Source organism: Pinus tabuliformis, chromosome 8 (genome assembly GCF_031772625.1).
Source record: "Pinus tabuliformis cultivar Carrire ecotype Pingquan chromosome 8, CPIR1, whole genome shotgun sequence".
Classification (NCBI taxonomy): Eukaryota; Viridiplantae; Streptophyta; class Pinopsida; order Pinales; family Pinaceae; genus Pinus; species Pinus tabuliformis.
This window is the reverse complement of record NC_142294.1, coordinates 824298104-824321959: the sequence shown is the minus strand read 5'-3', so window position 1 is coordinate 824321959 and position 23856 is coordinate 824298104. Positions and strand designations below refer to the sequence as shown.

General features: G+C 41.8%; 1 protein-coding gene across 1 annotated transcript; it reads right to left on the bottom strand.

Annotated features, from left to right (window-relative positions):
• Positions 1-743: 743 nt before the first annotated feature.
• LOC149238133 (uncharacterized) lies at positions 744-1409 on the bottom strand. The gene has a single exon (XM_089369476.1). The coding sequence runs from the start codon at positions 1407-1409 to the stop codon at positions 744-746; it is 666 nt and encodes a 221-aa protein (XP_089225602.1).
• Positions 1410-23856: the final 22447 nt, after the last annotated feature.

Sequence of the window (23856 nt, the reverse complement as noted above, 5' to 3'; positions counted from 1 at the left end):
TCGCCCAACCTAATATAGGGTCCAAAAAAAAAATTCCCTGGGGCGCTGTCCCGAACCCCGTAGAGGCGGGCTACTCCCCCCCTCAAACCCCCCGGACAGGGGGGGCTACCCCCCCCCCCCCTCAAACCCCCCGGACACGGGGGGCTACCGCCCCCCCTGTGACCCCCCCGCTGCGCAATTGGCGCAACGAAGGGGGGCTCAGCCCCCCCTCTAACCCCCCAGTTCACTACGTAGGTTAGTCGTGGAAAGAATATAACACAACCCAACACGGCCTTGGACCTCCTGGAAGCTTTTCCAATATTGGATTGTGATCACTACCCTTTCTATTCTCTGATGCTCTCTCTAATTTCTCCGACTGATGAGCGTTGGTGAAAGATTGACCTACTCCTGCGCTTGGACCCGACGGGAGTTTATTAAATGTTTGAATTCCCATTTCTTCTTCATATTTTTTTTTTTTTTCCCTTAAGGAAAAAGTCATAATTTCTATTAATAAAAAGAAATTACATTTTGTAGATGCTGGTCGCATATTCATATGTGGCCAATGGCCAGTCTGGATACAAAAAATTCTTGAATGATCTGGATCTCCATGCAGGGAGTCTTGAAGCTTTGGCTGTATAAAAAACCAACAGTTTTTATATCAAAATCCTGCTTTGCGCTAAGAGCACTAATATAGACAGTTACTGAAAATAAAACTATACAATATAAGTACGTGTATCAAAATTGTCTAAGATGGCTGTGACTGTTTATATGCGGGTTTGGGACCCATTTCTATTAAGGTCCACAAAAGGCCTGTGATAGTATTGATGGAAAGTTCCATCAATCTTCTCCTGGATCAGCCATTGATCTAGATGGCTATGCGCTGCTTCTTTGGAAAGTTGGTCCGCTTCTGTATTCTGTTCCCTGTAAATATGGCGACAGACAAAAGATACAAAAGATGATATCAGTCTTTTAGCTTCGTCAAGAATATGTCTCAAAGAGAAAGCATAACAATGAGATGCAGAATTCAGCCAATTGCAAACAATCTGTGAGTCTCCAAATAATTGTAGGTGTCTGCAATGTTTTTGGTGTGCAAAATGAATGATGTGTTTTGCTGTGCTTAATTCAGCAAAATTGTTGGTGCCATTTTCAAGTTTGATCTGGATCTTATAGCAATGCGTCTCATTGATATGTAAAACTGCTCCACCGCCACAGCCCTCTTCTTGTGTGGATCCATCAAAGTAGGCCCAGGGCTTTGACTTATCAATGGTAATGGGATTAATAGTGCGGGCTGGGGGGATGTAGTCTGTCTCAGGAAGCAGATTGTAGTCAGCAATTGTATGACTCAGAATAGAAGGCCAGTGGGGAGCCTTATTGTTGAAAATAATTTGGTTCTGAGCTATCCAGATAGCCCAGCATACCAGGAGCGGCATGTTGATGGGTTTCCCTGAGTGTTCTCGTGTCCAAAAGCTCCAAGCTTCCAAAATGTTCGACCCTTGTCATGCTTTAAGGGAGGTACAATATGACGATATGCTGTGCCAGAAATCTTTAGTAACTGAACAGTGTAAGAAAAGTTGATCCGTGCTCTCTTCATCGTTACAACAGAGATGACATCTGAAAGGTCCGTGGAAAGATCTTTTCAAGAGATTTTTCCCGGTGGGAATCTTGTCAAAAAGGATGTTCCACATTAACAATCGACAGCGAGGGGCAGCTTGAAGCTTCCAAATATTTTTCCAGAGTGGGAGAATATTCGGGGGCTTATGTGGTTCCATTAATTTCAGGTACCCCATTTTAGGAGAGTACAAACCATGCTTAGCAATGGCCCAGATAAGCTCATCCGATCCTTCAGTCAGTCTGATATGTGCCTGGGTGAGCGCGTCAGTAAAGTAACGCCATTCAAACTGCCATTGTTCAGGAATTTCCAGGGTCTCGGATGAAATCCAAGCCTATTGTAGGAAAGTACTTTCTTCTTCATATTTTTGTTTACTCTTGATCTCCATTTTATTGCGTCCGTTGGTAGCCGAATGGCTTGCTCATGGACTTGGCCCAGAGGAAAGTATATTCATTATCATTGCGCTTTTCCTTTTCGAATTTGTCTCTACGGTGAATGCAGTTTTCATTTTTTATTCTGATTCTATACTCGTCGTCTCCATCATATTTTGCCCCTCGGTATGTTTACTTTTTCTCTTGCATCTTGGCTATCAATACTGGGCAATCTTCTATCACATGATCAAACTGTCTACAATACTGACAGGATGGATGCGTGGGGTTCTGACAATCGCGTGCAAAATGTCCTGCTTCACCACAATTATAAGAAATGATTTGTCCACGACCTCTGTCAGCCCCTCCTCCTCCTCCTCTTCCACATCCCTGGAATCCTCCACACGCTACACCTATGCCCTGATCCCGAGGCCGATTTCTTTCCCACATTCGATATGTAGGGATCTGCTTCATCATCAATTCATAGCTTCGGTAGTTTCTCTCATCATGCCCAACCAATTACAGAAGGTACAAAACAATTGTTGCGGCGTCTGTACAAACTTTTTCAAGAGGTAAAATAGTCAATTGCGTGTTTTCCAGCTATCTGGCAGATAGCACACCATAAGGGTACTCCTACACTCGGTTCTGCAATGTTCTTCGGCTTCAATGGTACAGGACCTCCTCCAATCAAGTAATCCTGATAAACATGGCAGTGATCCTTATCGTGTCCCTTGTATTTGCATAATATACACCAAAATTTAGCACACACCTCTGGCTGAGCTTCCTTTCCTGTCTTCAAGCTCTGCAACTCCATGCGCATGCTTGCTAGCTGCGACTGAATCTGTTGTACTCCAACATTTGTATCATTCACTAGCAAGGCTTCCAACCTCATCGCGATCTCCACAGCCTCTACTTGCATTCCTATCTTATGTTGTGATAATGGTAATCTTAAATGGGGAAGGAGAGACATGATATACTAGTCCCTATGCTGAGAATCTGTGATAGACATATTAGCCTATTGGATCAGGCTCTTTAACCTCTGATTGAAGTCCCACGTAGGCTCATTTACCCTCTATTGTATTTACTTAAACTCAATTACAGACTGCCCCTGAGACTTCAGCTTCTTAAAATCATTGTTTAATGTCTGCTGAGTCTCTGCCATCGTCACTCTAGGTCTATCCGTACAGAACTTGTGTACCAAGTCAATGCTCTATCTTATAGTGATGCGACCAGCTGCGCTTTCTTCATATTATCATTTGCAATTTGTTGCGATGTCCATAGAACATCCGCTAAAAACTAGAACTATTTGGGGTCTTCGCTTCCCACCCCTTTGAAGATTGGCATCTTCATCGCGTTCGCCATGTTGAATGGTTGATGTGGAGGTGGAGGTGGAGGTGTAGGTGTATGCTGTGGAGGTGGAGGTGGAGGTGTAGGTGTATGCAGTGGAGGTGGAGGTGGAGGTGGAGTGGATGGGTGAGGTATCCCGACGATACCTTGTCTTACCAATTGTAGCATGCTTCACGGTGTATTCTGAATAATTCATTCATCGTCGCTAGAAGAGGATCCTAATAGTGGACTATATTTAGAGTTTGATTATTCATTTCTTCTGAAGGGTTTCCTGCTTCACATAGTCCCAAACATCAATTTAATGGCATAACATTTTTCTCGCAAAATAGCATTTTAATCTAGGCCTTCAAAGATTTTAAGTGCTTACCTCTTGGTCCCATGAAGAAGTTGCACTCTACTTCACTGTAGTTGATTGTTGTATCGATCGCAAGCTCAGTGATGAATCCTCCTAAGATATGATCAATACAGTGATCAACGACTCGTACGATGTTAATTTCTGAAGCTTCCAAGCGCTTCACTAGTTCTGGGGTCCACACAATAGGGTTCTCAAGCCTCCACGTACCCTGACTATCCGCTATCCTGGACAGCTGCTCATGTAGTTCGCAAGGGAAGAAACAGAAGAAGACTTTTGTCTCGTCTGTGTATAGGTATCTATTCAACCACTATTTCTTGGATAACAACGAGTTTCTGTTGTCCTGAACTACAAACGTGTGCAAATTCTGATCGATCCACTTTTCAATTTCCTACTTAGTAGGGAATCACTTATTCGACATCAGACATTCCTCAAAAAGATCTTGGTCCCGACAACAAAACCATTTGTTGGCTTAATGGGGCCTGACCCAAGTTTAACGTTATTCGTGCCAACCAACAAAACCCTAACTGTTGGCCCTTTCAGCAATAACCCGCATAGTGCAAGTTGCAATCTCACCCAAAGTAGTATTGGGGATGGCAGAACTAGATTTCTGCATCCAGAGGCTTGTGTGATGGGTTCCTGTAGTCCTTAGGGCTTAGATCTACCTCCGCGTACCTTTAACCCTTTAGAACATATAATTACTATAATTCTCTTTAAACAACTTACAGATCTTCGTGAAGGTTCCTAATTATACTTATCACGCATAAATATTACAGATCTACTAGTTTCACGAAGTAAATAGGCATTAATTTGTATAAATCATAGCATAAAGAGAAGATATATAAAATTTACAGAAGTAATAAATATGACACAGATGCATCAGAGTTGGCCCAAAACAGTGTTTATTAAGTATATGGTATAACATTCAGATACAGACTTCTTTTTCTTGCGCACTCAGCTATAGAGCCCCATGCACTTAGCCTGCAGACTTACCAAGGTCTCTGCGCACTCAGCTGCAGGAGCCTTCCCCTTTCGGCTAAGTACAAGAAACAAACCTTTCCTACCTTAGCACCTTGCCCTTACAATTACTATTCTCAATTGGATATCCCTTAAGACTCGCTATGACTCATCTATATATATAGCATTTCGCTTACAATACCATGGTCCTCAGACCATGGGCAGGTCTCAAAAACCTCCTATCACCTACCCCCCCAAAGGGACTAAAGCCCCTTTAACTCATACTAGCTTCATGCTTTGCTTCCACATTTCACGGAGAATTTGCACTTTATACAAAATGATATTAAATTTTACTCAAATTTGACCCCAGGGACCCTATCCCAACACAATAGAAGCAAATTTATGCACCTGAATAAGAGATTCTAACCCACTAAGTAAATGTTTGCATGAAGTTAACACCTTGTCCAAATCCTTTGCTAACTTTTCATGTGAGTGGAGCTTGATGTAGATTGCAACTTTATCATTTTTTGCAGTTATCCAATCCTTTCTCGGAAGGGCTTCTAGTGAATCTAGATATTGAGTGGTACACTCATGTATGCTCTCGATACCTACTATGGATTGTTTGAGAATTGCTCTGCTTTCTTTAGATCCTGCTTTCATGGTTAGGACTGTTGATATAACCTAATGAAGCTTCATCATTTCATGGTAGACTAGGTCCATGACATCTTCTAATATTGTCACCTCTCCTTGAATGGATGGTTGTAACTCCTTGCTACTTGAATGAGTCATATACAAGGCTTGATTTTCATTTTGTACTTGTGTAACTCTTTGCGACTATAAGCGGGCTACGACTTAGGGAGATGATAGGTATAAACTTGGCTTACTTGGATTCATGGTTTGGGAGAGCCTATGATATGTTTGCCCAATTGTCATGACTCGAGCCTTACACTCTCAGTGAGAAACGAACTAGAAGGAGAAAGATGAGCTTACACAAGCCAAATGTTTGATCGAGTTATGAGAATGGAAAGGTGTTTTTAGGGTATGACGTTTGGGGAAGGTATCTTAAGATAGAATGGACGAAGGGAGGATGAATGAGATAGGATCGCTAGGCCCTAAAATCACAATTCAGTTTGTTGGAAAAGGGAGTTGTGGATGCAGAGTCATGTGATGGGGAGTGTTTGGTGAAGTAAAATTATAAGTGCAGACACAAACAAATTCCTCTAGCCGATAATGGGTCTAGCCACAATAGATACATCCTATGGAAGATTTCCTTAGGTTAGAACCAATTAAGGGGGCCTACCTCTTAGTATTCTTATCCCATTTGATGATGTCCTTGCTTGCTCGCTCCAGCTATCTCTCGCTTCCTTCTTCAAACACCTGAAACAAGTAAACAATAGCAAACAACAACCATGATAATAGACAAATTGTAATTCAACCTACTTAACAAGTCAAGAAACATTAAGCCATGAATATGTAAGATGACAAATCATGTAGGAAATCAATCGATAGTTGCATATATATTGAATCAAAGAGAGATTACAACCATTGTCTTGATGTTGCCGTTCTCCTTTGACAAGACCAGGTTCCCACACACTTCTTCTAGCATTCCATGATGGCCTCAATCAACAATAGTTTTAAGGCTCTTCCCTTTAGGCTTCACTCCAAACCAAATCACACTTCTCCCTCACACAAATAGATAGCTACAACTATGAATAGCTTGTTGTTTACTCCAAACCAAAATAGAACTAGCACACCAACCTTAACACTAGCTTGTGCTTGAGAAGAACAGAGGTTTATATAGGACGAATGGATGGGATATGGATCCTATTCTCATGGGAGAAGGTCTTATCCCTTGAGGTAGTTCCATCATTATAGGGGAAAGGAGCCGAAACTCACATCCTTGACCCCATCCGGCCAAACCATTTACCAGACTTCCGTTACGAAGCTTCTAGAGCTGGAAACTTCAGCTCTTAATTTAAAAAACTTTCCATAACAAGACTGGTGCGACTAGAACACAACACAGTCGCTCCAGCTGGCGTTAGGGATAGTGCTAATCTCTACACATCGGTGCGGGGGAGACAAAGGCCATTAGCGTCGGTCTTGTAAACTGGGAAAAACAGAAGTTTCAAGGGAAATGGTGCAAAAGGGAATTGATCTGCTCATGAAGAGGGACACAATGGGGGTTTCTCCATGAAGGGTAAGCATATAGGGTTCATTGTAGAGGTCCTCCAGGATCAAGGAACGAGGAGTACAGGGATAGTGACAAAATGTTGTGTAACAGATTCCCCCTAAAGCATGAAGGCCGAACTAGAGTGAGGGATGAAACACTTTATAAACTAGTGTGGGGAACCGTAGTCTGCTGTCAGAAAACCTGCAAGAAAGTACATATACATATACATAACTGAGAACTCTGTCAAATGATACATGAATCATGGCATGGACATAGCCATCTAGAGAATGATCATGTAAATGGATCCAGATATGGGTGCAGCCATCCGTCAAAGAGGATCATAATGAAACCAAGGTATGGTCGCAGCCATCCAATAATGAGAAGGATCACATCTGATAACTCATGGTATGGTCGCAGCCATCCATCGGAAAGAGACATGCATATCAACATAACCATGTCACGTCACTTTGCAACCTCGAATTTTTTGATTTGAGTCCAGGGTCTTGCGCTCCAACACGACTCGATCAAAGTACAAATGCTAACATGTGAATAGATATGTTGACATCAAAAATTTTAGAAAGTCGCTTGATTACCAGTCAATGATGTAAACTGTTAACAAGTGTGAAAGAAACCACCAATAATGACAATGGTCCTCAAGGTACTAGCAACATAATCCACGGAATGTGAATAGAAGAACTGAAGTCGAACATCCGTGAAACCACTCAATTGAAAGCCAATGATGTGGACTTGTCATCGAGTGTGAAGAACTTGACATTAGGGCATGCAAGCTCTAAGGTACTGGAAGGGAGTCTCTCAGTCAACTTCCTGGATAATGAGTTGAAGTCGACAGGAAGTGACCGTGTCGAAGGAGGGCCATAATGTATCCCACATCATCGACATGAGACAAAAGGATGCAAAATGATTTTGGATGATACAGAGAATCAGAGGTAAATGTAACTGCAGAAGGACAACTCTTGAACATATCGGCGACACAACTGGAAGTTTGGCAACTTTTGGATCCATAGGATCGGTGGTCATGACGACATGGCAGAGATCAAATGGAAGGAAAAAATGAACAGCCCAACCCAGGAAGGTCAACGATAAAAAGGAGGATACCCCAACCTGACACGAAGCAGAAAGTGTCATGTTCAAGAGTGAGCTGCTAACACAACTGATAGATTTCCAAATTTTCCCCCACCATTTCTGGCAGGTACCCCAATTATTTTTTTATTGCAAGCTTGAAGGGGATAACATATGCTTGCACTGTAAGTTCATCCTTCGGACCAATCCGACCAAGTAAGTTTAACGAGCCCTAGGAAGGAGAAGCTCATGTTCGTCATGATGATGAATCCGATGCCGTTTAATATTTTAACGAGTCTGGCAAAGGTGTAACTTGGTATATTTTTCATGTTTAGAGAGTTTTAAAAAAACACGGAAAAGAAAACTCCACATGGTCCCATTTCGTAATTTGTGTCTCAAGAGCCCGGAAAGGTAAAAAATAATACTTGAGAGACCCGCTTGACCATTTTAGTCAAGGAGTACCTTTTCGTAAATAGTGCAGTCTAGCCGGAAAAAGGGGTAAACGTATACTGGGTAGACGATGTTTCGCAGCCTTTAATGAGTTCAAAACGACAAGAGATCGTCAATCTTTTCGTGTTTAAAGAGTTGGAAAAGATCTTGAAAGCGAACCCCTTGTTTTTATTTTCTTTTAACGAGTCAAAAAGGGAAAAATACTCGACGATCTTTTCATTTTTTACGAGTCAGAAAAGAGCTTAAAGATGACTCGTCCGGGAAGAACGAGTGGTATAAAGGGTAGCAACTGGTTCCGACAATGGAGAAACTGCTCAAAACATGTAATGGTCAAGAGGCTGGCTAACAAAACCACTTATCGCTGCGGTTCCTCAGGAAAGGAAAAATAACCAAGTGAAAGCATATGATTGGACAAAGAGATGGTGGCAATGGAATAAAACAACCAAGGCTCATCTAGCAGAAATCAGTTAATAAAAAGAGCAATCACGAGATGTAAATTGGGCATGGGTTCATTTTTACACAAGATTGAACCATGGAGAACTCTATTTGGATTCAGTTTCATGTTTATGCAAGCTTGAAATGAAAAACTATTCTTGAGATAAGTTCGCATGCCCCCGGCACAATGATTCAAATGAGGTACATGCCCCCCAAGCTTCATTTCATTCAGCTAGGTGGATGGAATGAAGGTTCACTTTTGAGATCCAGAAAAGACTCGACTGGGATATTACGAGATCTTAATCAAAGACTCGATTTGGACTAGGGACTTGTTTCATTTCTTAATGAGGTTGACATAGTAAAAGAACTATCCTCAAACGTCTATTTCATTTTTTAACAAGGTTGGTAGAGGACCAAGAACTATCCTCAAGACCCTTGTTTTATTTTTTAACGATCTTGACACAAGAGAAGGAACCATGCTCACACCCTTTGTTTCAATTTTTAACGAGGTTGACACAAGACCCAGAACTATCCTCGTACATTTGTTCCTGGACCATACGAGAACATGGCTCCCAAGAGGTCTTCACTAAATGGAAGGACCATGCTTCGAGAGGAATACATTTCATTTGGTACCAAAGACAGATCGAGTGCCAATGCCCCTAGTACATAATGTACTATACCATCCGTGTGATCATCAGCAAATGTGGAGACGGAACGGGTAGCCACATAATTGACCTGTGGCGGGGAAGGTACTGCTTGCAAACAAGAGCCGATAGGGGACGATGGTTGCAAAGGAGGCACTTGGTGACCAATGAATGACAGTTGATCAATAATCACAATTCTCCCTTCGTGTGGAAAATAAACCACATGGAAAAGTGAAGAAACAAGAGCTCCCATGACATAAACATAGTCGCATCCAAGGAGAAGATTGAAATCTAACAGACCTTGGACTACCATCACGTCTATATTGACGGTCTTTCCTCCCAAAGTAATAGGGAACTTCGGAAGGATCCCTAAGGGTTGACTGGTTCCTGCGTTGAAAGCCAACAGATTCTGGGTGACAAGTACAAGCTGTGGGGAGCCCAAGGCTTGCCAAGTAGTAGAAGACATGATGCTAACAGACGCACCTTCATCTAATATAGTGCCATGTACTACCATATTATAGGCTTGTACTATAATCTAGAAAGGCACATAAGATGGGAGGTGGAAAGTAGTCAAGTGACTCCAATTGAAAGAAATGATAGAACTACTTGGTGGGGGCATCGTATGATTGCCCCAATGATTTACAGGAATAGGATAAGGACTCTCCTGAACAACTGGGACAAGAGGGTCACTCTTTGATTCATGAGAATCTGAGGAGACGAGAAGAACATGAGCATTATGATCACCACTCTCTTTGAGAACAGAGTGAACAATGGAAGGTGGAGCCAAGTCAACACTCTTTTTGACCAATGGTTGGTCGAGAATAGACACAAGAGAGTCATGCTCAGGAAGAGCAGGATGGGTAAGAGATGAATCCAAGTCAATCTCTCTACCAATAGGGAGAGGGTTAGAAGAAAGCCTCTGATAACCAACAGGGATTTGGGGTTGAGGGGCTGTATGGTTTTCCAAAACTTTGGAATCTTTAGCCATAAGAGGACAAAGGTGAAGAAGATGCTCTCCTTCACATAACCTACAGGGGAATCTAATATTTCCCTTCTTCTTACCATCAATAGCTGAAGGTGTAGCATCAACATGATCACTAGAGGTCAATGGGGATGGTCGATCCAAATTTTGAGACCACATCTCAAAGACTTTGGGAATACCATGACAGCCCTGGAGGAGATGGTCACCCTTACACAATCTGCAAGGGAATCTAACCTTTCATGGAGGATCAGAAGGTTTGTCTACATGAAGGGGAATTTGGAGTAACAACCGCATGGTTGGCCTCTCGCTTATTTGATGTCTTCTTCTTCTTCTTCTTCTTCTTAGCCTTTTGGTTACTGGATTTCAAACTTTCACTATGTGAAGTAGAATAGGAAGAGGAAGAAACATGTGAAGAAGGGGAGATTTCATAGAATCATCGTGATGTGATTCGAATGAAGGGCACGTTTGGATAGGAGTTGGGATGCTCGGGACCACCAAGGTCGAATACAACCAGAAAGGTAAACCAATGGTTAACCCAAGGAGGGACAACGTTGCCATATAAGGAGCACCAACATTTCCAAAAGAAGGAAAAGGACCAGGATTCCCATCTAAGGGGAACCCTTGACTGGTGGACTATGGAAATGTTGCCATTGGAATCGACCCTAAATAATTACTAAGGAAGATAACTTTTACCAAGAATATTTCGTGGGAAGTTAATTTTAGAACACTGAAACAAAAATTTACCTTTTCATGTTTTAAGAGTCGAGAAAAGGACGAAAGATGACTCTAGTCACTTTCAAAGTTAACGATCTTGAAAGGAAAAGTGCTCGATGATATTTTCAAATTTAAAGAGTCGGTAAAGATAAAAAATGGCAACTAAGGGTACTCTAGGCATGAAGGATTACTAGGTAACTGTGAACTGCAGAATACCTCCCGGCGAACCGAGAAGTACAGGTAGGAAATATCCTAGAATGTTGTGTTTGGTGTATCATGTTTACAATGCAGCATACTCCGCTTCCTATGGATAAAGGATTGCAAAAATAGTGGGCTCTCCCTTCATATACACGATGGTATGAGGAGCACAAGTCCGTACTAGCAATGTCTAATGCCAAAGCGAATGGTTGTTGCTAGGTTTAAAGATTTGAGAACACGTCTCTAGCCTAGACCACTAAATGTGAGCGTTAAGTTTCAATGCTTCCTTAGGTTAATTCGATAAATTTTAACAGTTGATCTTGAATTAGGTTTCAATTACAAGGCCCTACCGCTATCATCTAACAAAACTCCTACATGCAGCTATATGAGAAAAGAGATCTTTGTTCAATGAAAGTTAAAACTAATTGAGAGATAGGGAACACAAAATCAATGCAAAAATCAAAGAATGAAATCTTTCTGTATTAAATCTCCTAAATGCACTTAATCTTCCTATAACAACAAAAGAAGTTTCATTTCATTTCCAATGCTTATGATGATGCAACTCTAGCTTCTCAAGAACGCTATCAATGCAATATTTTTGCTTAAGTAAACTAGAATGATGTTCTTCTTTTCATAAAATGGAAAATTAATCTTTCACATAAAGCACTCTCATGAAAATTTTCACAATTTTGAACAAACAAGCATCAATCAAACCCAAAGCATGATAAATGAAACTAAAAACAACTTCTTCCCTGAATCGAACCAACCAAACACATAGATGCTTCAATCGACAAACCAAGCAATGTAATCTATGCTTTGAAAGAGAAAAGAGACACTCGAAATAAGAGAACAAATGAGACTCTTTCACTCATTCTATTGAAAATGAAGCAAACAAAGCATCCTAGTCACTTTTGGGAGGAAGAAGAGAGTCTGAGGGTCAAGACACACTGGCACTAGAATGGGAGAAATTCTTATTCTTTATTTTATTTTATTTTTTTAACTCAGAAACCAGAGCGACTTTTGGGCCAAAAGTAGCGCTGATCGGCACGACCGACATGACTTTCAAGCTAAAACTAGCGCTGATAGGCTTGATCGGCGCAACTGTTTGGCCAAAAATAGTGTTGATCGATGGAATCAAAGAAAAAATAAAAAATAACTTCACATTGGGGTAAACCAAGAAAGTACACAAACCAAGTTAAATGAAGCTCTCTAGTCAGAGAGAAAACGGTTTAAAAGGCTTACGAGGTCGAAATCATGAGAGAAAAACACACTAACCAACATTGGGGACAAACTATAATCTTCACTTACAAGCATTGGCACGACTTCCTAATTGACAACAAGCGCTAAAGGTTGGTCGACACGACTGTTTCATAGCACATCGCATTGATCGGTGCGACTGTCAGTAGATTAAGCACGCTAATCGAGGGAGCCAAGAAAAAAAAATAAAAAATGAAACAAGGACCAGATCTACTACTATGAATTTCAAACTCAGGCCAGTAAGCAGGATAAAAGAAATAGAACCAAAGGGAAAAAGTGGAACTAGAAAAGTTCACACGAAATCATGAAATCTAAGACAAACAAAAGGATTGGTTCCCCAGCGAAGTCACCAATTTGTGATGAAGTAAAATTATAAGTGTGGACATAAAAAAATTCCTCCACCCAATAATGGGTCTAGCCACAACATATACATTCTATGGAAGATTTCCTTAGGTTACAACCAATTAAGAGGGCCTACCTCTTAGTACACTTATCCCATTTGATGATGTACTTTCTTGCTCGCTCCATCTATCTCTCGCTTCCTTATGACAACACCTGCAACAAGTAAACAACAGAAAACAACAACCGTGATAATAGAAAAAATGTAATTCAACCTACTTAACAATTCAAGATACATTAAGCCATAAATATTTAAGATGAAAAATCATGTAGGAAATCAATTGATAGTTTCATATATATTGAATCAAAGAGAGATTACAACCATTGTCTTCACGTTGCAGTTCTCCTCTGACAAGACCAGATTCCCATAGACTTCTGCTAGCATTCCATGATGGCCTCAATCAACAATAGTTTTAAGGCTCTTCCCTTTAGGCTTCACTCCAAACAAAATCACACTTCTCCCTCACACAACTAGATAGCTACACCTATGAATAACTTGATGTTTACTCCAAACCAAAATAGCACTAGCACATAAACCTTAACACTAGCTTGTGCTTGAGAAGAAGGGAGGTTTATATAGGATGAATTGATGGAAGATGGATCCTCGTATCATGGTATACTGTCTTATCCTTTGAGGTAGTTCCATCATTATAGGGGAAAGGAGCCCAAACTCACATCCTCGACCCCATCCAACCAAACCATTTACTAGACTTCCATTACGAAGCTTCTAGAGCTAGAAGCTTCAGCTCATAATTTAAAAAACTTTCCATAACAGGACTGGCATGACTAGAACTTAGCTTAGTCACTCCAGTTGGTGCTAGGGATAGTGCTAATCTCTGCACATCGGCGCGGGGGAGACAAAGGCCATTAGCACCGGTCTTGTAAACTGGGAAAAACAAAATTTTCAGGGGAAATAGTGCAAAAGGGAATTGATTTTCTCATGAACAAGGACAAAATGGGGGTTTCTCCATGAAGGGTAAGCATATAGGGTTCACTATAGAGGTCCTCAAGGATCAAGGAATGGGGAGTACAGGGACAGTGACAAAATGTTGTGTAACAGAGTGAGCGCAAGAGGGTGGCGAGGGTTTATTTTCCCTTTTGAGGATATTTTAAGGAAAGGGAGGCACTTTGGGGGGGGGGGAGAGATATGCAAGCTATGGCATCAAAGAGGATTAAAAATGTCAATCGTAATTATTACATTGAAGAGTCTCTTACCTACAAGGTTCATAAGGCATTGTCGGTTGTTGGAGAGGGATCTATGCGCTCAATTATGACATAATAATGAAATGGTGGAAGGAGTAGCGGGTTAATAAAAGGAATCCCACACGTGCGATGGGTAGTCAAAAAAGAGGTATGCACAAAGAGCTAGTCACATGTGATTAGTCATAGACAAAGGTCGCATGATGACGTTGCACAAAGAAAAGGGTCGCATGTGATTAGCTTGAGGGAGGTCGCAAGTTAGGATTGTGTAGAGTCAACAGTCACATACAACTAGCAAAGGGGAGGTCATGAGGAAGATTTGTGTGGAGGAAATAATTGCACGCGACTAAAAAAATAGAGGTCACGAGGTCGCAAAGAGGAATAGGTTAGCAAAATGCGACTCTGCAACTTGGCAATTGTGGAGTCTACGGGACCAAGGTCGCATGTGACACACACAAGAATAGGTCACAAGTCATGAAAAAAAAAATATGAGAGGAAGTTGTGATTTAACTAAGAGTGTGAATTTGAGACTTTAATAATAGAGCTAAAGTGGAGGTTGAAAGTTGTGGCTTTGAGGCTTAGCTTGGTTTTTGTTGATGCGACTAGCGACCAAAAGGAAAACATTGAGTTTACATGCTATAGGTTGCGGTTTGCTCAATCCCCAAGGAAACACAAGACAGATAAGAATATCGAGAAACTCTAAGAGGAGCACAAGCAAAGGGTGACAAACACTCTACTAAATGGGGTCTCCAAAATTTTAAAAGGGCTAAATTTTGGGGTTCTTGTAGCTACTACAATAGGGTGCAAGGGTGGATGATCCTGCCATTGTGGCCTCTTCAGATTCATGATCCGACTGTGCTTCAATGGTGTTTGTTACTTATCGTGTTTACTAATTTTTTGTCTCGATGTTATTAGTTTTTTTCCTATTACACCTATGGATATCTTTCATACTAATTTATACCTATAATTTCCTTTATAATAGAGTGAAACTCAAAATATTTTGAAAACAATATACTATATAATAGAAACATTTCAAGAAATAAAATTAAACATACAAAAAAACTTTATACAACACAATTTTAAAAACTCTCTGTTGTAGCGGCTACAACCACCCTAAAAAATTTTTCCTTAGCTTTGTTTTGGAGCCTCCATACCAACCTTTCACAGCAACATGTCTTGTCTTGTCAAGTACACAAGCTTCAGTTATTTTCTTGCAGAATGACAGCCTGTCCATCAAAGCTTGTTGCATCCCCCTCATAGGTTGTTTCACCAGACTTGGTCTAGTTGCAGGCTGAGCAGCTCCCTCAAGAAATTGCACAATTTTGGAGGGAAACCAACCTTCCCTCCAGAAATTGCGCAATCTTTTCTGGCAACCTTCTGAGCTCAAAAATTGTGCAAATTTGCTTATCACTATTCACTGAGAAAATTGCGCAATTCCTCCCAGTAGGGTTTCTTAGCCTAGAAATTGCACAATTCGTAGTAGTCAGCTGCTGACCAAGCTGAGCAGACTATTGCATGTGCAGTTAACTTGATCGGTTCCCTCTAGGACCAAGAAAAACTGATTTGCATGCATGGGCTACTCCTCCCAAGGCAGCATGCAAAGGCATCCGTTGATTTAGAGATATATTTTTAGCAACTAGAGGTTACATGCAAGGATCATCTAAGAAACCTCCCGCTAAGTGTCGTTTTTCCTATATTTGTGGCATGCGCATCACAACCTCAATCTTATCAAAACTCATCAACTATACGTTGCAGTGCTCATTCCTCACATCGACCTTGTAGCTCTGGCATCCCACATTACATGTAGGAGTCGCTGGCACATTCAACTCAGTTGTCTTGGGGTAAGCCCGTTTCTCATGACTTGCCCTGCGTTTCTATCTCTTTTTGTGTTTCTCCTTATGTGAATGTTGTTTGCTTGATTTCAGTGAGCGCTTACTATCGTTTCCATTTATACTAACTTGTACTAGCAGCATTTCAGTTTTTGTTTGCATCTCATTGTTGTCGCATGCATGACACTGTTTTGCACAGATGGTCATTGTTGCGGCGACTCACTTCACACACATGCATGCTTTCCCATTTTCTGAATCCTGCACTTGTTGTTTGCATGAATGATCATTCACTCTTGTTTTCACTCATCTCACCATGCATTTAGACTTCTCATGTTTTCAGTGGCCCAATTGCCGGACTGGGCTGCCTTGGCCCAAACCGTGCCTTGCCCAGCTCGCACTGTGCATTTCCAGAAGTGAAGGCTTTGCCTTCCCTCCAAAATTTTTTCAAGCCTAGCCAGGCACTTTCCTTAAGGCTTGCATTGCGCAATTCTTGGGGCAGTGTCCCGTTGGCCCTAGAAACTGCGCAATGCAGTTTGCTGGTTGATGGTTACACGTCACTATTGACTGAAATTGAGCATTGCACAGTTACAGCAGTCAGTTAGCCTCCTGACAACCCAGACTGTGCCTTGTGTAGTTTTGGTAGTCAGTCTCTCGAACTCTCGGCGGAAATTGCGCGACCTTCATGATCAGTCACACAGGTATGTTGCAAGTCAGTTCTCAAGTTCGTTTTGGTTTTCGACTGACAGATTGCTTGCCATGAGTGTTTCCATGTCTCTAGGTATCATAGGTGTTCATCTTCCTCTCAGCAGCATAGGTACAATGGTTTCCACGAGAGAAGAGTTGAAGACACTGTTTAGATCACACTTGGGGATGCAGTTAATCAAGTGTCTATGAACTTGCCTACCCATCAAGACATCAAGTTGTTCATAGACAAGGACATCAAGATATGATGGAATCAACATCACAACAAGCAGCACCATGAACAACAGCTGAAGGCAGCATACTATATGCAACGAACGCAAGACAAAGGTTGTTGACAACACACAGGTGGAACAAAGTTGCAAGCTCGAGCAGATCCACTTGTGATGAAAGCAACTTTAGAAACTCAGGCTATGAGGTGACAACGCGACATGGATATCGCACAAAGGCAGAGAATGGAATGGAGAAGGAGTTGCATGTGCTAAAGAAGCAACTCAAGGAAGAACAAGAGTTACATAGGCAAGAGAATGATTTGCAGTAGGAACAAGGAAAATAGGGGGCGTAAAATGCACTTACGGATGAAACTACACCCATACAAGTTATAGACCCATCCCACCAGCTGGCACAAAGTAGACAAGGTGAGGAGTGTTTTTTATCACATGTAAGGGAATGCAACAACATGCATGCCATTGTGTGCACACATGTGATCCCACCCATTCACAACACTCACAGAGGAAAATATAAGAAGAAATTCTGATTAGAGTTGAACATGCAGTTGACAGTTGATGCACATGACCACCAGCACACACTGGAAGATCAACACGGACACTATGCATCAGTGTGTTGCCAGTTCGGCTGCACCCAAGAAGCCCATGTGCATGTTAGCAGACGATTTGGATGAAGGAACCATACCAATGCACCTAGATGAAATGGAGGCAAGAGTTCGCTTCAGAAAGATGTCACCACGAAGTGCATACACACCATCACGGACGACCAAGCTTGGCATCAACTCACCACCTTCACCATCACAAGCATGTCAAAGAGTTCGTCTCATCACAATGGACTGAGTGTCAATGATGTCTTGCATGGTTTTTGTAAGACATTTTGTCTCACTTGGGCACATGTGCATTGTAATGTAATGTCTTGTCAAGTGGAAGTTCAGGTTTCGATAGTTGGATGTAATAGTCATAGAGAAGATGAAGAGTCATGAGGGTAGATGAACTGTCACAAAGGGGAATGTCAAGGGTCACCCCACCCTTTGCTATAAATAAAAACTCATAACTCATTGTAAAGTCTTTTGGTCAGTGAAGCTTCCGATAGGAATATATTAGAGAAATCTTGGACAATATTGTAATAAGCCTTAACTTCTCCATTGTGTAGAGCTAGTACATCTCTTTGGAGGAGCAGGCAATTGTGGTTGCAACGTTCTGCTGTTGGAACTAGTGGTTGGACATGGTTATATTATATGATTGGACCTTACACTTCTTAATATAATAGAGCCATCACGTTTCATGCATATGTTGTATTTTATTCTATGCTATCTAGTTTACTCTAAATGATATATGTATTTGTCTGCTTACGCATGCATGTATGGACTATTCTGTATAAGTATGTATTAATCTTTCTGAAATGTGTTGTTGGTTTAACCATCATTTTTGATTGCTCGCTAACTTTCTTTCCAGTTTGTGATGCATCTTCGCTTGTGTGTTCCCTTCCAAGCCACGTACTATTACAGGTTTCCAAGGGGCGCACTCACCTCACCCTTAGTGTGTTAGAACCTCTCATGCACCTTCCTTGACTTACTACGGCTATCACACCCTTGCTACCAACAGGCACATCTTACTTTCCTCTGTGCGAAATCGTGGTCAAGGCATTACTGTACGACCCACTGCTCAGACTCATACACTAAACGATCTGAGGTCTAGTTCAGATTTCTTACCGGGGAGATCCCCTTACATGTTTGTGGGTCCAACACCATCAACGTTATGGCACTAGAAGGAGGGCCAAATGACAATCTGAGTCCTCGCATCTGTTTTTAATCTCTACATATCTATCATGACTAACTACCGAGTTCCTCTTCTGGAGTGTATGTCTTATGGAAACGACTTCATTATCTCAGAAGATCTATTGGATAACTTGTCACATAAAACATATGATGGTGTAGCTCACGTGGCCTTAGTTAGGCACGCAGTCAACGTTGTAGGCACATGCGAAGACATGGAATCTTTGAAGAATACATGACCTACGCGTTGTTCGTCTACACGCTTCGAGGGCACCCAATGCACTGGTGTGCCACACTGCCCAAAAAATCTATTCATTCTCTTGCTCATCTGGTCGCAGAGATAGACCGTGCTTTCAATCACTTTAACCATAAAGCACTCGATCAAGAAATTCTGAAATTATGAAAAGCACCCGATGAATCTGTTGATCAATTTTACACACGCTTTTGTAATATTTCATATCGATTTCCCAAAGATGAAATTGATTTGGAATTTATTTATGGAAGATTTGAGCATATTCTTCCCATATCTGAACCCCGCTCAACACACTTCGATGATGGGGCTGCGCAATCACAGGCAGGCACAGATGCTGTCACAAGTGACTGTCCTCCTTCATCTCATCAAACAGCTCCACCACCACGAAGTGATGTGGGAGATCATGCACACACATCTGTTGAACTACCACATCCTCCCACCCCACCTGCTCTTGATATCTGCACATATTTATCTTTCAAGCCTGTTGGTTGTCACGTGGATTCGTTCCCTCAACCTTTTTCCCCACGTTCTGTTGATCCTTGATATTGTACTGTCTTGTGTTCTTCCATTCTGAACTCCTCACCTTCTATGAATGAGGATCAAGTTTTCGACGGAGTTGGTGTTATACAGCCAACCTGCGCCATCATTTATGATGAGTGTGTGCGGGAATCTAAAGAAGAACCCACGCTGAAGGATGACTCCCTTCTAGCCGTGCCTCATCCACTTTATCTTGACATCCCTTGCGATTCTGCCACTACTGATTTCCCCTGTGAAAACCCATTTCCGGATGTTTCTACTTCTGATCATTCACAGGACACGTTGGATGTCAATCTATCATCACAGTGCAAAGAGGATGCATCTTCCTCCAAAAACCCGTCCAATTTGTCATTTCTAAAAACACAGAAGGTGAACATCTTTGCTTCTTATCTACCCCTCTGCCCAATTCATCAAATCATGAGGATGTTGACAAACATCCTGAATTTTTTGATCTTGGTTGTTGTGATCTCTCTACTTCTTCATCTGATCACGATGTTGATTGAATTGTTGTTAATCTATCTAAGGAACTAGTCTATGATGATCTATCTGTCAACGAAGTCGAAACCCCGTAGACTATAGAGGCACTTCAGCCCGAGTTGATGGTTATGTCAGGTCGTCGCTGTCCTGAGGTTGGTTTCACTCCCGGTCAGGAAATTGTTGAAACACTCAAGGCTCCTCATCACTCTCTGCTTTGCATTGAAGATCAACCAAACACCCATATTTCACTTCCTCCACTCGAACTACATGATCCCATCGCTCATGTGTTGGAGGAATCTTACATAGCAAGCACACATGCACAACATAAGTGGTCTACCTTTCTCACGTTTTCTTGCATGTCATAGTAAAGAGAATGCATACACTCAACATTTGGACATAGTGTAGCACAACACCATGGCAAGTCCACAAATTTCATGTCATGTGCTCTCACTCATTTTTGTTCTGTGGATGCTTGTAAGCTTGAAGTATGTCTGTCTTCATTGTTGTATCTTTCACATCTACTGGTTCCCACACCTGTGTTGTTTGTGAACCATGCCCTCATTGACATGGGTCAACCAACGCATCGGTGGTTGCATTAGAAGTATCACTTCTCGTGAGATGAACCATGCATTGTTAGCTTAGGAGTAGGAGTAATGTTTTCTTTTTTAGTTATTTGCTTACATGCATGTTTCCTTCTTTCTTTGTGTGTTTGTTTGTTTGCTTGTTTGTTTTCTTACTTTCTTTACTTCCACATTTTCTTCTTCTTCTTGCTTTTCTTTTTGGTTTGTTTTCTTGTTATTGTCCATAGGTTAGTTTCGCAAACTTGAAACAAGATGGTTAAAGTATAGAAGGACTTGTACAACTATCAACATTTGGTTATTTGTTGTCCACTCTTTTATGTAAGAAATTGTTGTCTTTAGTCCATGATACATCAATGGAAAATATGTACTGTTCGAAGTGAACCTTGGTGAAAACACAACACTTGTGCCCTAACTAGTATCACATACTCTAGTCGGTTGTTTTTAGGTTAATCCTTGTCAGCTCAGTCAAGTAGAGTAAGGTGAGGGGGAAAACCTTAACAAGCACGTCAGAGGTATACATAAACTACTTCTCTAAAGGAACGACCTATTCTTCTCTCAATAAGTCGGGATACCTCTTCCACCTCTGAAATGAATAAGTGTTATGCACAGTTATGAAGATGAAAAATGAAAAAATGAAAAGGTGAAAAAAGTTTGAAAAAAATGAAAAATGAATCAGGCGAAAGAAGAGAAAGGCTTCCTGCACAGAGAGGTGATGCAAGTAACTCCGCCGGGGTACTGACCAGGCTCACTGGTAGCAAAGCCATGTTTGTGTTCCTGTGTGACTCCGTCGGGGTATTGTCCAGGTCTGCTTGCAGCGAAGCAACACCATAGATGAAACTAAGACTCTGATGACTATACTTCTTGTGAATCATATACTCCTCAAATCCAATGGAAACAACTATGTTGACTTGGTTTGGAATGTGTGTCGATCGACCAAGAACTTGGAAGATGCTACATCTTACAATCAAGTATTCTGGAAACCAAGACGAACTAAGAAGTGAACAATACTTTCGGAGGTGTTAGAATTTCTTTTCATGAACAAGGTCCATTCAGAGAGCTAGAGTTCTACCAGTGTGTTGCCAAGTTTTGTAGCAGGTACAACCACCCTCCAAAATTTTTCCTTAGCTTCATTTTGGATCCTCCCTACCAACCTTTCACAACAGCATGTCTTGTCTTGTCAAGTACACAAGCTTCAATGGTTTTATTGCAGAATGACAGCCTATCCATCAATGCTTGTTGAATCCCCCTCATAGGCTCTTTCACCGGACTTGGTCTAGCTGTAGGCTGAGCAGCTCCCTCAAGAAATTACGTAATTCCTGATGGCAACCAGCCTTCCCTCGAGAATTGCGTAATTCTGTCTGGTAGGCTACTAGGCTCTAAAATTGCGGAAATATGCATGTCACTGTTCACTAAGAAAATTGTGTAATTCCTCCCAGCAGGGCTGCTCAGCCTAGAAATTGCATAATTATGGGCAGCAGTCAGCTGCTCTGCATAGAAATTGCGTAATCACTCTGGGTAGCAAGCCCAGCGCACTCCCCGAAATGTGCACTTTTTCCTCCTAGCTGAGCCGACTATTGCATGTGCAGTTGAGTTGACCAGTTCCTTTCGGGACTGACCAAAACGGATTTGCATGCATGGGATACTAGTCCCAAGTCAGCATGCAAATTCATCCCTTGATTCAGGGATCTATTTTTAACAGCTAGAGGTTGCATGCAAGGATCATCTTAGAAACCTCTCGCCAAGTGTCGCTTTTCCTAGATTTGTGGCATGAACCTCACAACCTCAATCTTATCAAAACTCATCAACTGGACACTGCAGAGATCATTCCTTACATCGACCTTGTAACCCTGGCATCCCACATTACATCTAGGAGTCATCGGCACATTCAACTCAACTGTCTTGGGATAAGCCCGTTACTCATGACTTGCTATGTTTCTATTGATTTTTTTGTTTCATTTTGTGTGAGTGTTGTCTGTTTGATTTCAATGAGCACTTGCATCCATTTGCATGCATACTAGCTTGTACTAGCACTGTTTTAGTTTTTGTTTGCATCTCACTGCTGTCGCATGCATGCATGAAACTATTTTGTACGGACGGTCACCGTTGTGGCGACTCACTTCACACACATGCATGCTTTCCCATTTTTGAATCATGCACTTGATGTTTGCATGAATGATCATTCACTCTTGTTTGCACTCATCTCACCATGCATTTAGACTTCTCATGTTTTCAGTCGCTCGTCAGCTGGATTGGGTTGCCTTGGCCGAGACCGTGCCTTACCCGGCTACCACTACGCATTTCCGGAATCGAAGGCTTTGCCTTCCCTCTAGAAATTGTGCAAGCCTAGCCAGGCATTGACCTCCAAGCTTGCACTGCAAAATTCTTGGAGGCAGTGTCCCATTGGCCCTAGAAACTGCGCAATGCAGTTTACTGGTTGCATGTCACTGCTGACTAAAATTGCATTACGCAGTTTCATTCCTCGGTAGGCCAGACTGGACTGTGCATTGCGCAATTCCAGCAGTCAATCAGCCTCCTAATAGCCTACACTGTGCCTTGCACAGTTTTGGCAGTCAGTCTCCCAACCTCCCCGTGGAAATTGTGCAACCTTCATGATCAGTCACACATGTATGTTGCAAGTCAGTTTTATAGTTTGTTTTGGTTTTCGACTGACATATTTCTTGCCATGCCTCTACGTATCACAGATGTTCATCTACCTCTTAGCAGCAAAGGTACAATGGTTTCCAGGAGAGCAGAGTCGAAGACACTGTTCAGATTTCACTTAGGGATGAAGTCAATCAGTGTCTAAGAACTTCCCTACCCATGAAGACATAAAGTTGTTCATATACAAGGACATCAAGCTATGATGACAACAACATCACAACAACCAACACCATGAATAGCACTTGAAGGAAGCATACCAAATGAAATGAACGCAAGAGGAAGGTTGTTGATAGCACAAAGGCAAAACAAAGTTGCAAGCTCAAGCAGATCCACTTGTGATGAAAGCAACTTCGGAGACTCAGGCTATGAGGTGATAACGCAACATGGAGATCACGTGAAGGCAGAGAATAGAACAGAGAAGGAGTTGCATGTGCTGAAGCAACAACTCAAGGAAGAACAAGAGCTGCATAGACGAGAGAATGAGTTGCAGCAGGAACACGTACAACAGGGGGTGCAACATGCACCCACGAATGAAATTGCACCTGTACAAGTTATAGATCCATCCCAGCAACTCGCATAGAGCAGACAAGGTGAGAAGTGTTGTTGATCGCATTCAAGGGAATGCAACAACATGCATGCCATTGTGCACACGCATGCGATCCTACCCATTCAGGAC